Raw genomic sequence first — 11,981 nt, forward strand, 5'->3', positions numbered from 1 at the left:
TTTACTATAGTAAAATCTGGCAACCCTATTGATAGAACTTACCTCACACATTATTCAATGGTGTCTCACTCATTCCTGATATAGCTCACTTTACACACTGTGATGGAGTGGAGGAGTAAGTTCTCGACAATTCTTATGTAATGTTTACGACAATTCTTGTAACCTCCTGACAACTCTTGTGTAATCCGCCTTGAACCGCAAGGTAATGGCGGAATAGAAATCACTAATGTAATGTAATGTAACCTAATGGTTAATGCAGTGGCTTGAGAACCTGGGGAACAGGATTTAATTCCCACTGCGTCACCCATTGCCCCAGGTAGAAAATAAAAACCTATTTAAAACATGTAAACCACTTTGATTGTAACCATAGAAAGGCGGTACTGTACATCAAATCCTACCCTTTTCCCTTCACTTATGTCAAACACTGCTAAATTCTCATTTATTCCTCAAATCATTGTTGTGGAATATGACAACAAAATTTGACATTAGGGAAGTTTCTGCAAGTTTAAACCAGTTCTGGCATCCAGACGGGCAGAAGAATTTCTAGGGATATAAATGCAAAAGGTAGAATGAGGAAGGAAACAGCCAAGAATCTAGTTCTGAGAGGACACAGTTGAGGATGACGACCATTGACAAAACTTGGCAAGCAATGTGGGAAATTGAGCAAAAGAAGCAGTGCCAGCTTTGACATTCTTTGTGTCAATGTATTCCGATAACGTGATAGAGAAGCTTTGGCAGAAATAGAGCACTCTTAAGATCAAAGCAAGCAATCAATGGTAAGGAATGAAGAAACAGAAAAGATGCCAGTAACAGACGCCAAGAGGGAAATGGGCCTAGTGACAGAAACAGTTTCAGAGCCAGAAACAGAGGGAAACAGGCCCACTGACAAAGAGAACGAAGGAAATCTGTCCAGTACCAGCAAGTAAAAGGGAAACAGGGTTAGAGGGAGTAAGAAATAGGTTCAAAGCTGGAGACTTAGAGGGAAACAGGTCCCGTGACAAGAAGTGAGAGGGAAATGATTCAGTGCCAGAGATCAAAGCAGGCCCAGTGACAGGGAATAAGAGGGAAACATGGCCAGTGACAGGGAGTGAAAAAGAAATAGGATCAGAGATGGAGACCTAGAGAGAAATGGGCCCAGTGCAGTGAAACGAAGGAGAGAAGGAAACAGACCAATTCATATGGACTAGGATGTTGTAGAAGGCATTCTGGGCAGCAGAGGGATAGGAAAAGAGGAACGGGGAGCAGTAGCTAGGTACGGATACAAGACCAGGGAAGGGAACCAAGAGAATGAGTTGCACATCCCAGAGCCTTCCCTTCATTTCCACTCCCAGTCTTTCATCCTTCAAATCCCACACTGTAATTCCAGAAACTGTTTGTGAGAAAGATCTCCTGGGCATGTTTCTTATGTGTTATTTAAACCTTGCCACATACTCCTCCTTTCTCTGGGGACGCCATGTGCCAAAAGCACCAAGGCAACCGCCATGGAGACAGGAAATTTAAGCAACCAATTCCTCCCCAAGAGCCAATCAGCTCCTCCCACTGTCTCCCAAGCCGCTACATTTTGTTTCCATGGTAACCATACAAATGCAGCTCAAGTCTCTGCCAGCACCACTCTCCAAACAGCCATTTTGAAGAGTGTGAATAGCATTAATGCACTACCACAGGGCATGCCAAAAGTACAAAGAGGAACTAATAACAACAATACTGGAAATTATTGTACCTAATAGACAAAAAGGAAAGGGAGGGACAAAAAAGGAGGGTCCCAAGAATTGAGCAATTTCTATCCGATAGCATCATTATGGAAAAAGTGGTTTATTCCAAACTTCATCAGTTCTTGCAGGATCATCATATCTTGAATGATCATCAATATGCTTTCAGAAAATACCACAGTACAGAGACTTTGTTGGAACCTATGCTTGATGAATTGAGAGTGTGTTTGGATGAGGGAAAACAATTCTTGGTGGTGTTTCTGGATATTTCAGCAGCATTTGATACAGTGGACCATGCAATATTGTTAAGCAGACTGAGGGGATGTAGGATTCGAGGATTGTTTGTGGCCTGGTTTGAGTCTTTTTTGATGGGGAGACAGCAACAGGTTCTTATGGGTGAAAAACTGTCACGCTGTAAGGAAGTTAAAATAGGGGTGCTACAAGGATCAGCTCTTTCTACGGTCCTATTCAATCTGTATCTCGTTCCGCTGTGTATACTGCTTTCGGACCTACCGACTGTACACTGATGACAACCAATTCTTTTTCCCCATTGATGGGGATTTTGATGAGGCAGCGTCTCGCTTACAGTCGGCAGTGGTAGCGATTAAACACTGGATGGACTGTAACATGTTGAAGTTAAGTGAAGACGCAGGTGTTGTGTGTCACAAGAACCCTGGGTGCTAATGTCCCAGAGGCAGTTGAGTTGCTAGGGGAGAGACTATTTGTGAGGTGCAAGGTGAAGTATCTTGGTGTGCTTTTGGATTCAGGACTTACTACAAGAGGGCAGGTGCTTGCAGTAGTTCAGAAGGTGTATTTTCATCTTCGGTTAGTCAACAGACTAAGGCCTTATTTGGCAGCTCCATTGATCAGGATGGTGTTGAAGTCAATGGTGCTGTCCATTTTTGACTATTGCAGTCTGGTGTTTTTGGGAGTACCAGAATCAATTTTGGGTGCGCTTCAGGTGGTCCAGAATTCAGTGGTATGCTCTCTATTTAAATTGGACAGATATGAGCATGTGACAGAATATTTTCTCAGGTTGTATTGGTTGAAAGTAAGTTATAAGATACGTTTACCAGCTTACAGAAATTGGCTCCCAAACACCAGGTCCAGAGCATCTTGCTGCGTGAGCTGGCTCGACTACTTCGCTCAATTGAGCACTATAATCTGTCTGTTCCATCCGTGAGGGACTTAAGGCTTTCCTCTTCCAGGAACAGTGTTTTTCACTGTATCGGTCCTAGAGAGTGGAACAACCTTCCAGGATATATTCGCCAACAGCAAAATTTACAGAGAACTAGGGAGATTGTGGATGCCTTTCAAGAGGCTTTGCTCAGACAAATGGTGACAGAACCCAAGAGAGAAAAAGCAGTATTGGATCTGGTCCTCACAAATGGGGAGAGTATCTCTAATGCTCTAGTGGGTGCTCACCTGGGAAATAGCGATCATCAAACGGTTTGGTTTGATATAACAGCTAAAGTGGAGAGCAGCCGCACAATACTCAAAGTCCTAGATTTCAAATGTATAGACTTGAATAAAATTGGAGAATACCTGAAGAAAAAGCCGTTAGAATGGACATGTGAGAAGTGGAAAGACAGTGGTCTAAGCTGAAAGGAGCGATAAAAAATGGCTACGGACCTTTATGTGAAGAAAATAAATAAAAGCAAGAAAAAAAGGAAATCGATATGGTTCTCCAAACTAATGGTGGAGAAAATAAAGGCAAAAGAGTTGGCATTCCTGAAATATAAAAAAACCCAAGAAGAGGAGGTTAGAAAGGACTACTGGGTGAAACTGAAAGAAGCCAAGAGAGAGATATGTCTGGCGAAAGCGCAGGCAGAAGAGCATATGGCTAAAAATGTAAAAAAGGGAGACAAAAATTTTTTCAGATATATTAATGAGAGGAGGAAGATGAAAAATTGAATTGCTAAACTAAAAGATGCTGGGAATCGATATGTGGAGAGTGATGAGGAAAAAGCAATTGTGCTAAACAAATACTTCTGTTCTGTGTTTACAGAAGAAAATTCTCAGGGTTTGGTGCTGGGGCCAATCCTGTTCAATATGTTTGTGAGTGACGTAGCTGAAGGGATAGAAGGAAAAGTTTGCCTTTTTGAGGATGATACCAAGATTTGTAACAGAGTAGACACCGAGGAGGGAGTGGAAAACATGAAAAAGGATCTGCAAAAGTTAGAGGAATGTTCTAATACCTGGCAACTAAAATTCAATGCAAAGAAATGCAGAGTAATGCATTTGGGGATTAATAATCGGAAGAAACCGTATATGCTGGGAGGAGAGAAGCTGATATGCACGGACGGGGAGAGGGACCTTGGGGTGATAGTGTCCGAAGATCTAAAGGCGAAAACACAGTGTGACAAGGCAGTGGCTGCTGCCAGAAGGATGCTGGGCTGTATAAAGAGAGGCGTAGTCAGTATAAGGAAGAAGGTGTTGATGCCCCTGTACAGGTCATTGGTGAGGCCCCACTTGGAGTATTGTGTTCAGTTTTGGAAACCATATCTGGGAAAGGACGTAAGAAGACTTGAATCGGTCCAGAGGAGGGCGACAAAAATGATAGGAGGTTTGCGCCAGAAGACGTATGAGAGACTGGAAGCCCTGAATATGTATACCCTAGAGGAAAGGAGGGACAGGGGACATATGATTCAGACGTTCAAATACTTCAAAGGTATTAACGTAGAACAAAATCTTTTCCAGAGAAAGAAAAATGGTAAAATCAGAGGACATAATTTGAGATTGAGGGGTGGTAGACTCAAAAGCAATGTAAGGATATTCTTCTTAACGGAGAGGGTGGTGGATGCCTGGAATGCGCTCTCGAGAGAGGTAGTGGAGAGGAAAACGGTGACGGAGTTCAAAAAAGGGGATCTAGAATCAGAAAATAATAGTAAATATTAAAGAACTAAGGCCAGTACTGGGCAGACTTGCATGGTCTGTGTCTGTATATGGCCATTTGGGGGAGGATGGGCTGGAGAGGGCTTCAATGGCTGGGAGGGTGTAGATGGGCTGGAGTGAGCTTTGACCGAGACTTCAGCAGCTGGAACCCAAGCACAGTACCGGGTAGAGCTCTGGATTCTTGCTCAGAAATAGCTAAGAAGACAAAAAAAAAAAATTAAATTGGATCAGGTTGGGAAGACTGGATGGACCATTCGGGTCTTTATCTGCCATCATCTACTATGTTGCTATGTAATTTTGGAAAATGCTGAAAAGACACCTGTTCTGTAAGATGAAATATATGGTTTGAGTTTGGCTGAGGGGGAAGAAGTGATGACTGTTGAATGCTGAGTGAGGTTGAGTGCTGAGTGAGTTTGAGTGCTGAGTGCGGTTTTCGATGGTCTGGTCTGCTTTATTTGGTATAATGATGATCGTCATTGAGGCATCTTGTATGCCTTATGCAATTTTACATTTTGATGTATGACAGGGTTGGCCAGTATCTTGGCCTTAAATGACGTTCGTCATTGATGCGACGTGTATGTCATATGCAATTTGATTTTTATATGTATGTATTTAGTTTGTTATAGTGTTTTCTTGATGTGATTTGTACGATAAATGTTATGTTTGATTTTGTATGTGAACATGTAACTTAATAAACAAAGAAACAAACCAGGTGACAGGAAGTGGTTTAATGATGAATGTCAAAGAAATCGAAAGGGCAAGGCAGTCAAATGAAAAATTATGCAGTGATGTTATGTGTTATTAGAAGAGTAAAATAAGAACTCGATGATATTCAGCTCGCAGCGATCAGCGCTTTTTTGAAATGTACCAGCACAGAGCTAATCGGGCATGCAGTGGACACCCAAGTAGGGATACCAGATGTCTGGATTTACCCGGAGCTGTCCTCTTTTTAGAGGACATGTCAGGGCGTCCGGATGGCTTTTCAAAACCCGGCATTTTGTCCAGGTTTTGAAAAGTTTCCAGCTCGGGACATCATCAACGCAGTGATGTCAATGCGTCAATGCGTGTGATGTCATCACGTAACACCTGCAAATGCACAGATGCCCTCCTGACATGACTCCGAGCACTTGATGGGGGTGGGGCTGGGGCGGAAGGGGGAATAACGGCAAAATGGGGCGGACCTGGGCCATAAAATCCGGTAACCCTACACCAGAGTATATGTACAACTATGCAACTATGCAAGTCCCGGCTGAATATCAGCTGGGACTCGTCTAAAAATGTACCCTCTGCTCCTCTGATCATTCCCTCCCCCACCTCTCCAGTCCCGATTCCCTCCCCCAACTCCTCAGCAAAGTCTACATCCCCTCTTAGCCACCCTCCACAGACCCACACTGCCTCTCACCCCCACCACCACCAACATGGCTGACATGGCTAGACCCCCCCCCTCCTCCCAGCCCCCAACCAGTCTGCACCCCCTCTTACCAACTCCATGAGTTCAGAACCTCTCCAAAACACCCAGATAGTTGGTGCAAATTTCACTCACTCCTGCTATTAATGGTTGCGTCTATACAATTGTAATATTACCCAAGTACTGCAAGGCTGTCACTAGAGGTCACGGTAGCCATTTTGTAAAGAGGCAGCCTCTAGGGGCAGAAATGAGTGACGTTTGTCTTGTCCTCATCGTATTACTGGACCACCAAGGAATTTAAGTAGCCCGACAGGGGCGGGGGTGGGAGGCATGTCTAGACGTGGGAGTGTATGGGAAGGGGAGGGAACCTTGTCAGAGAAGTGGGAGGTCTACTCTTGTTGGGGGGTTTGGGAAGGAGATGGGGGTGGGGAGTCAGAGGAGCAGAGGACACCTTTTTGTAGTATGTGGGTGCTGGCACCTGCACAGTTGGCTGTTTCTCCCAGTGACAAAAGGTTCAGCAGCTTCTCACATTTGCCTAAACACCATGCGAATGGACTCTGGAGTCATTAGGGTAGCCTTACCTCTGTACATGCCAAAGTAACCTTCTGATCGGATTGTTTTAATGAGACAATCAGACCTAGAAGAGACAAAGCAAAGATATGAAGGGAGGGCAGGAAAGAGCATAATCATATTCTCCCATCAGCTCCCTCGGTTTCTACCTCCAGTTTGTCTTTTGGATACAAAATACTGGATAGAATTTCCAGATGCTGTGTACAGTCATATGTATCATGGAGACTGAGAGAATAAAAGTTCTAAGGGTTTAAAAGCTGTATCATCGCTGTAGAATGTAATATTTTTTAAAAAAATATACAAGTTAAACAATTCATCCTTTTCTTATTAAGCACATTAAAACAAACTCTTTTTTTTTTTTTTGTTTATTCTCTAAGCTATTCGTCTGCAGTTCTCCTGATCCCTGAAAACAGCCACATCAGCAAGCAAGCTCATGATGGCATCACACAGCACAGAGAGTGAGAAGTGAAGTCTTCTTCACAATTTTGGTTGTCTGATTGGTGGTGGTGGTGAGCTCCAAATCTAACACCAACATCACAAAGAATGGAGCAGAAACCACTAAACCAAATTCATCTCATCTAATCTTCGGTTTATATGCCGGGTCATCTCTCGTCGGAGCTCGACTCAGTTTACAAATAGTAAAAAAACCTAGAATGTACATAAAAGATAAGGAATAAGGCAAAGTTTCAAATTAGAAATTTATCATAAAAAGGTCTTGCATTGTTATTGGTTAGTGGACTCTGCAGGTAAATTTCTTAGATATTGTGAAAATAGCAAGGTTTTAAGGTTTTCCAAAATAGTTGTAGTTGACCTATCGTTCTAATAGGATTGGGAAGTCCATTCCAAATCTCTACCAACTTCAAAGTATAGGACAGACAGAGTTTCCCAGTTGATTTAATTCCCTTAAGAGAGGGAAATAACTTATATTTCTGTGTGTCCCTCACATGGCAAGATCTATATGCATTCCAACATAAAGGAATCCATGGGTTGAATATTCCATAAAGAAGTTTGAAAATAAAGCTTGCGTATTTGAATTGGTAACCAATGAGCAAAGGAGAAACATTCCATTTTCCATAATCACAGAAAGGACTATGTTCAAGTGATTTCCCCAGGTAACATGGCAGTGCACATTCACTGGTGTCCAAGGGCAGGGGGGTAGGTATAGCCAGCCAACAATGCACAGGGATTTCATTGTTCAGTTATGGACTTGGTCCTTGCCGAAAAGCAGATGCAAACAGAACAGCTCACTCCAAATTTTCAAAGGGAAATTCTTCAAGGAGGATCTCAGTGAAAGGCCCAGTGTAAGAGATAAATGGGCTACTTCACGTATTTCCTGTTGGAAAATCCATTTTGGATGTTATGAGCTGGATGTCTCTATTCTGACTTGGATGTCCTTTCAAAAATGCCCCTCCAAGTCTTTTAATATTAAAGCTATTATTTAGATTTAACACACACCTTTTCGGTAGTACTTCAGGGTGAGTTGCATTCAGGCGATAGGTATTTTCCTGTCCTCAGAGGGCTTACGGTCTGTTTGTAGGGTTCAGTGATTTGTCCTAGAGCACAAGGGGCTGCACAGGATTTAACCTGGGCTTCCCTGGTTGTCAGCCTGATGCTTTAACTATGCAATACTCATCCCCTCTCTTTTGTGTTGCTGATAGTTCTTTGAGTTTGTGCGGCTGACAGAATTTACTAATTTGCTTGAACTAAAGCCCCCACCACTTGAAGATGCTACTTTTGGCAACTGCCTAGCCTTGCCCAGCAGTTGGGCTAACCCTTCATCTACCAGAAACACATTGACCCCAACCCAACATCATCTTGGTAAATGACAGTGTTTTCCAACTTCAAGTCCAAGGCACAACCTCCACTGAGCAGACAGTGCAGACATGGAGAGAAGAGGGAGGAAAGCATCAACACCACTAGCAGACTCTTCCAAATTTGAAAACTATGGGAGAAAGGCAGTAAGGAGGCTCACATGGACCTTTCACAATGGAACCCTGTTGCAGTGACTTTGGAAATCAACTGTCCTGCTTGAGGCAACACAGGAAGTTGTCTCTGAAAGCTCCCTCATGCCACCAGCTTTATTTAGCTGTGTGTACACATATTGATGGGAGATAGGTTCAGAACAAAAGGTAAGAAGTTCTTCTTCACACAGAGGGTGGTGGACACCTGGAATGCGCTTCCAGAGGAGGTGGTAGAGCAGAGTACGACTTTGGGGTTCAAAAATGGATTGGACGAGTTCCTGAAGAAAAAGGGGATCCAGGGGTACAATTAGAGGGTTACTATACAATACAAAAGGCTGTAGAGTAAAAGAGTAGTAGAGTAATGGATCACTGCAGGTCATTGACTGGGGGGCCGCCGCGGGAGCGATCTGCTGGGCATGATGGACCTATGGTCGGACTCGGCAGAGGCAATGCTTATGTGCTTATATGCAGTATTTATTTAGTTATTAAAAAATTTATATACCGCATACATAAAATCTTGTTTCCCTCCGATTATCACAAATAACAAAGACATGTCTAAACAACATCGTTAATCGTCCCTGTTATAATAGGGATAGAGCACAAATTCAATGAATTCAGAAATACAAGCAAGCTTTAAATCATACATTGATGTCAGAAAATTCTAAAAGACGATAATGAACTGAAATATACCTTAGCATAAAAAGGCATTGGTAAATAACTGAGTTTTCAGCGTTTTCTTAAAATTCATCCTCCCCATACATAGAGAGATAAATATGCGCAAAAATTGCATAATGAGCCAATTAGCGCCAATAATTGTATGCTAACAATTATTAGGGTTAATTGCAGGAGTATGTACAATGAGGGGCATAATCGAAAGGGATGTCTAAGTCTGTTTACGTCCATCTCGCAAGTCGTCCAAAGTTAAAAAGAGCCTAAGACACATTTTCGAAAGATCGTCTAATTATACGTCCTGCCGATCTGATCGTCCAAGCCACTAAATTGTCCACTTTATACCATATTTCTGTCCAACTTTCCGTCCAAGTCCAAAACGTCTAGAACAAGCCCTGTTGGACGTGGGAGGGGTCTGCAAAGTGATGGACTGCACACCCAGACATGCCACCTAAATAGTGGGGTACCCCAGGTACGTTAGATAGATTGTGAGCCCACCGGGACAGAGAGGGAAAATGCTTGAGTACCTGATTGTAAAAAACCGCTTAGATAACCTTGATAGGCGGTATATAAAGTCCTAATAAACTTGACTAAACTTGACTACCTTACAGGGCACTGCTGTGAACTTCTCCTCACTACAGCTCCCTTATAGGTGACGGTGAGCCTCCCAAACCACCTCTAGAATCCCCTAGACCCACTTATCTACCACCCCAATAGCCCTTATGGCTGCAGGAGCCACTTATATGCCAGTAAAAAAAGGGTTTGGGGGTGCACATGTTTAAGTATCAATGCAGTGATTACAGGGGCTTATGGGCATGGGTCCTCCTCTGCATGAGTCCCTAACCCACCCCCAAGATGGATTAAGCCGCCTCCGTGCTGGACGACTAGGCATTCCTATGCCAGGTGGCCAGGTGATGATGGTCTGGAGGCTGAAATTTAAAGTTGTGAATAAAATTTTTATGGGGGTGGAGGGATTGGTGATCACTAGGGTAGTGTGTGGGGGTCTGTGTTATGTGTTTTCAGTGCTTATCTAGTGAGGTTAGATGGGTGTTTGTGACTTAGACCATGTTTTACATGGTCTAAGTCACAACGTCCAAGTTCCGTCTAGGCTCTGTAAAGCTAGTGGAGTAAAAGCTGTTTCCACATGAGACTTGTGAGGGTAATGTCAGACTGTGCTGGGATGCTAACACTGACACACATCCAGTACAAGGACAGTATCAAATATGGCTATAACACACACTTATAAAGATCATTTTCTCAGCGGTCAATTACGGATGCAAAAGCTAGACACCTATGGAAAGAAGATTGACTCATTTGAGCTTTGGTGCCGGAGAAGGTTTATGCGTGACGTGGACCGCCAGAACTAACAAATCAATTCTGGAAGAGGTCAAACCGGCTATGTTACTCAAAGCCCAAATGATGACGTTACGATTGTCTTAGTTTGGTCACACCATCAGAAGACAGAGATCATGTTTGGGAAGATCGAAGGAACCAGGCGAAGAGGGTGACCTGCAATCAGATGGCTGGACACGTTGAAAACAGCCATGGGGATGATGCTGGAGAACCTTACCGGATTAGCCTAAAATCAATTTCTTTTTAGATCTGTAATTCATCAAGTTGCTAAGACTCAAACATGAGTCGATAGCACCTAACAATAATAATAATAACACCCACTGCTGGTAGAATATGTGAGACATGTGTGATGCACATAGTGCCAGTGCTGTGCTAGAAGATGAGTAAGACACATACTGGCATAGGTGTTATGTGGAACATATCTACTACATATAACCACCATTAGCACTATTGAAGAGCCACCCCAGGGCTGTTTTTTGGCAATGCATCCCAGATTGTCACCCCACTTACATGCTGCTGTATATTCTTTGGCCATTCTGCTGGTTCTGCAAGCGTGTCTTGGCCAGGTCAATTGGAAAGACACAGGTGACTCCGATCAATCCTGCGATGCCTCCATTGATCAACTTGGCAGGTAAGCTAGAAGGAGATGTCACATATGTCAGTATATGACATCTACTGTTCTGCTCTCTCTCTTCATTTTCTCTTCAGTTTGTGGAATATTCAGAGCAAACTTCCATCTGCTCTCACACTATTGGTCATGATGCAGCCTAAGGAACAGTCTCTGCCTCACTGCCAATTCTCTCTGTGCCCTTATTCCTCTCCTCTTTATTTCATAGCTTCATAGCCTTCTACCTAATTCCATCTTCCCCCAAAAGAATGGAGTCTTTTTCACACTGGGAAGCAAAATCTTCTGAGTGAAGGTAGGGAAGGGGACACAGGGAAAGCATGCAACTGTGTATTGACAATAATCTTTCTAATCGGTGATCATTCAGGTATGTTATATGCATTGCTTTAACTCTGTTCCTACCCAATTCTGAAGTCAGATTGGCATAGGCCTAGCCAATTACTTTTATTTAGCCAGTCACTTAGTTGAAAGGAATATTAGAGACTGGTTGGTACTCTGTTTCCATGACAATAAGCCCTATCCCAAAAATAAGCCCTAGTTAAGATCGACCCCCCAAATGCCTTTTGTATTGCACCATGGTGCATGGTCCATTCTGGTCATCGCATCTCAAAAAACATACAGTAGAGCAGAATTGAAAAAGTACAGGGAAGGGTGATGAAAATGATAAAGGGAATGGGATGACTTCTCTATGAGGAAAGGCTACAGCATCATTGGCTCTTCAGCTTGGAGGAAAGATGGCTCAGGGGAGAAATGATAAAGAGCTATAAAATACCGCGTGGAATGGAATAGGT

At 43.1% G+C, this 11,981-nt stretch overlaps 1 protein-coding gene across 2 annotated transcripts in view; it reads right to left on the bottom strand.

Annotated features, from left to right (window-relative positions):
* Positions 1-11,981, bottom strand: part of SLC25A22 (solute carrier family 25 member 22) — a 61,410-nt gene that overhangs the window by 27,529 nt on the left and 21,900 nt on the right. For both annotated transcript variants that reach the window (XM_033928602.1, XM_033928601.1), the window contains exons 4-5: positions 11,076-11,201; positions 6,594-6,649 (exon numbers count right to left, since the gene is read on the bottom strand). In XM_033928602.1, coding sequence (XP_033784493.1) covers positions 6,594-6,649; positions 11,076-11,201 — 182 coding nt within the window. The remainder of the gene's footprint in view (positions 1-6,593; positions 6,650-11,075; positions 11,202-11,981) is intronic.

Source organism: Geotrypetes seraphini, chromosome 19, assembly GCF_902459505.1.
Source record: "Geotrypetes seraphini chromosome 19, aGeoSer1.1, whole genome shotgun sequence".
Taxonomy (NCBI): Eukaryota; Metazoa; Chordata; class Amphibia; order Gymnophiona; family Dermophiidae; genus Geotrypetes; species Geotrypetes seraphini.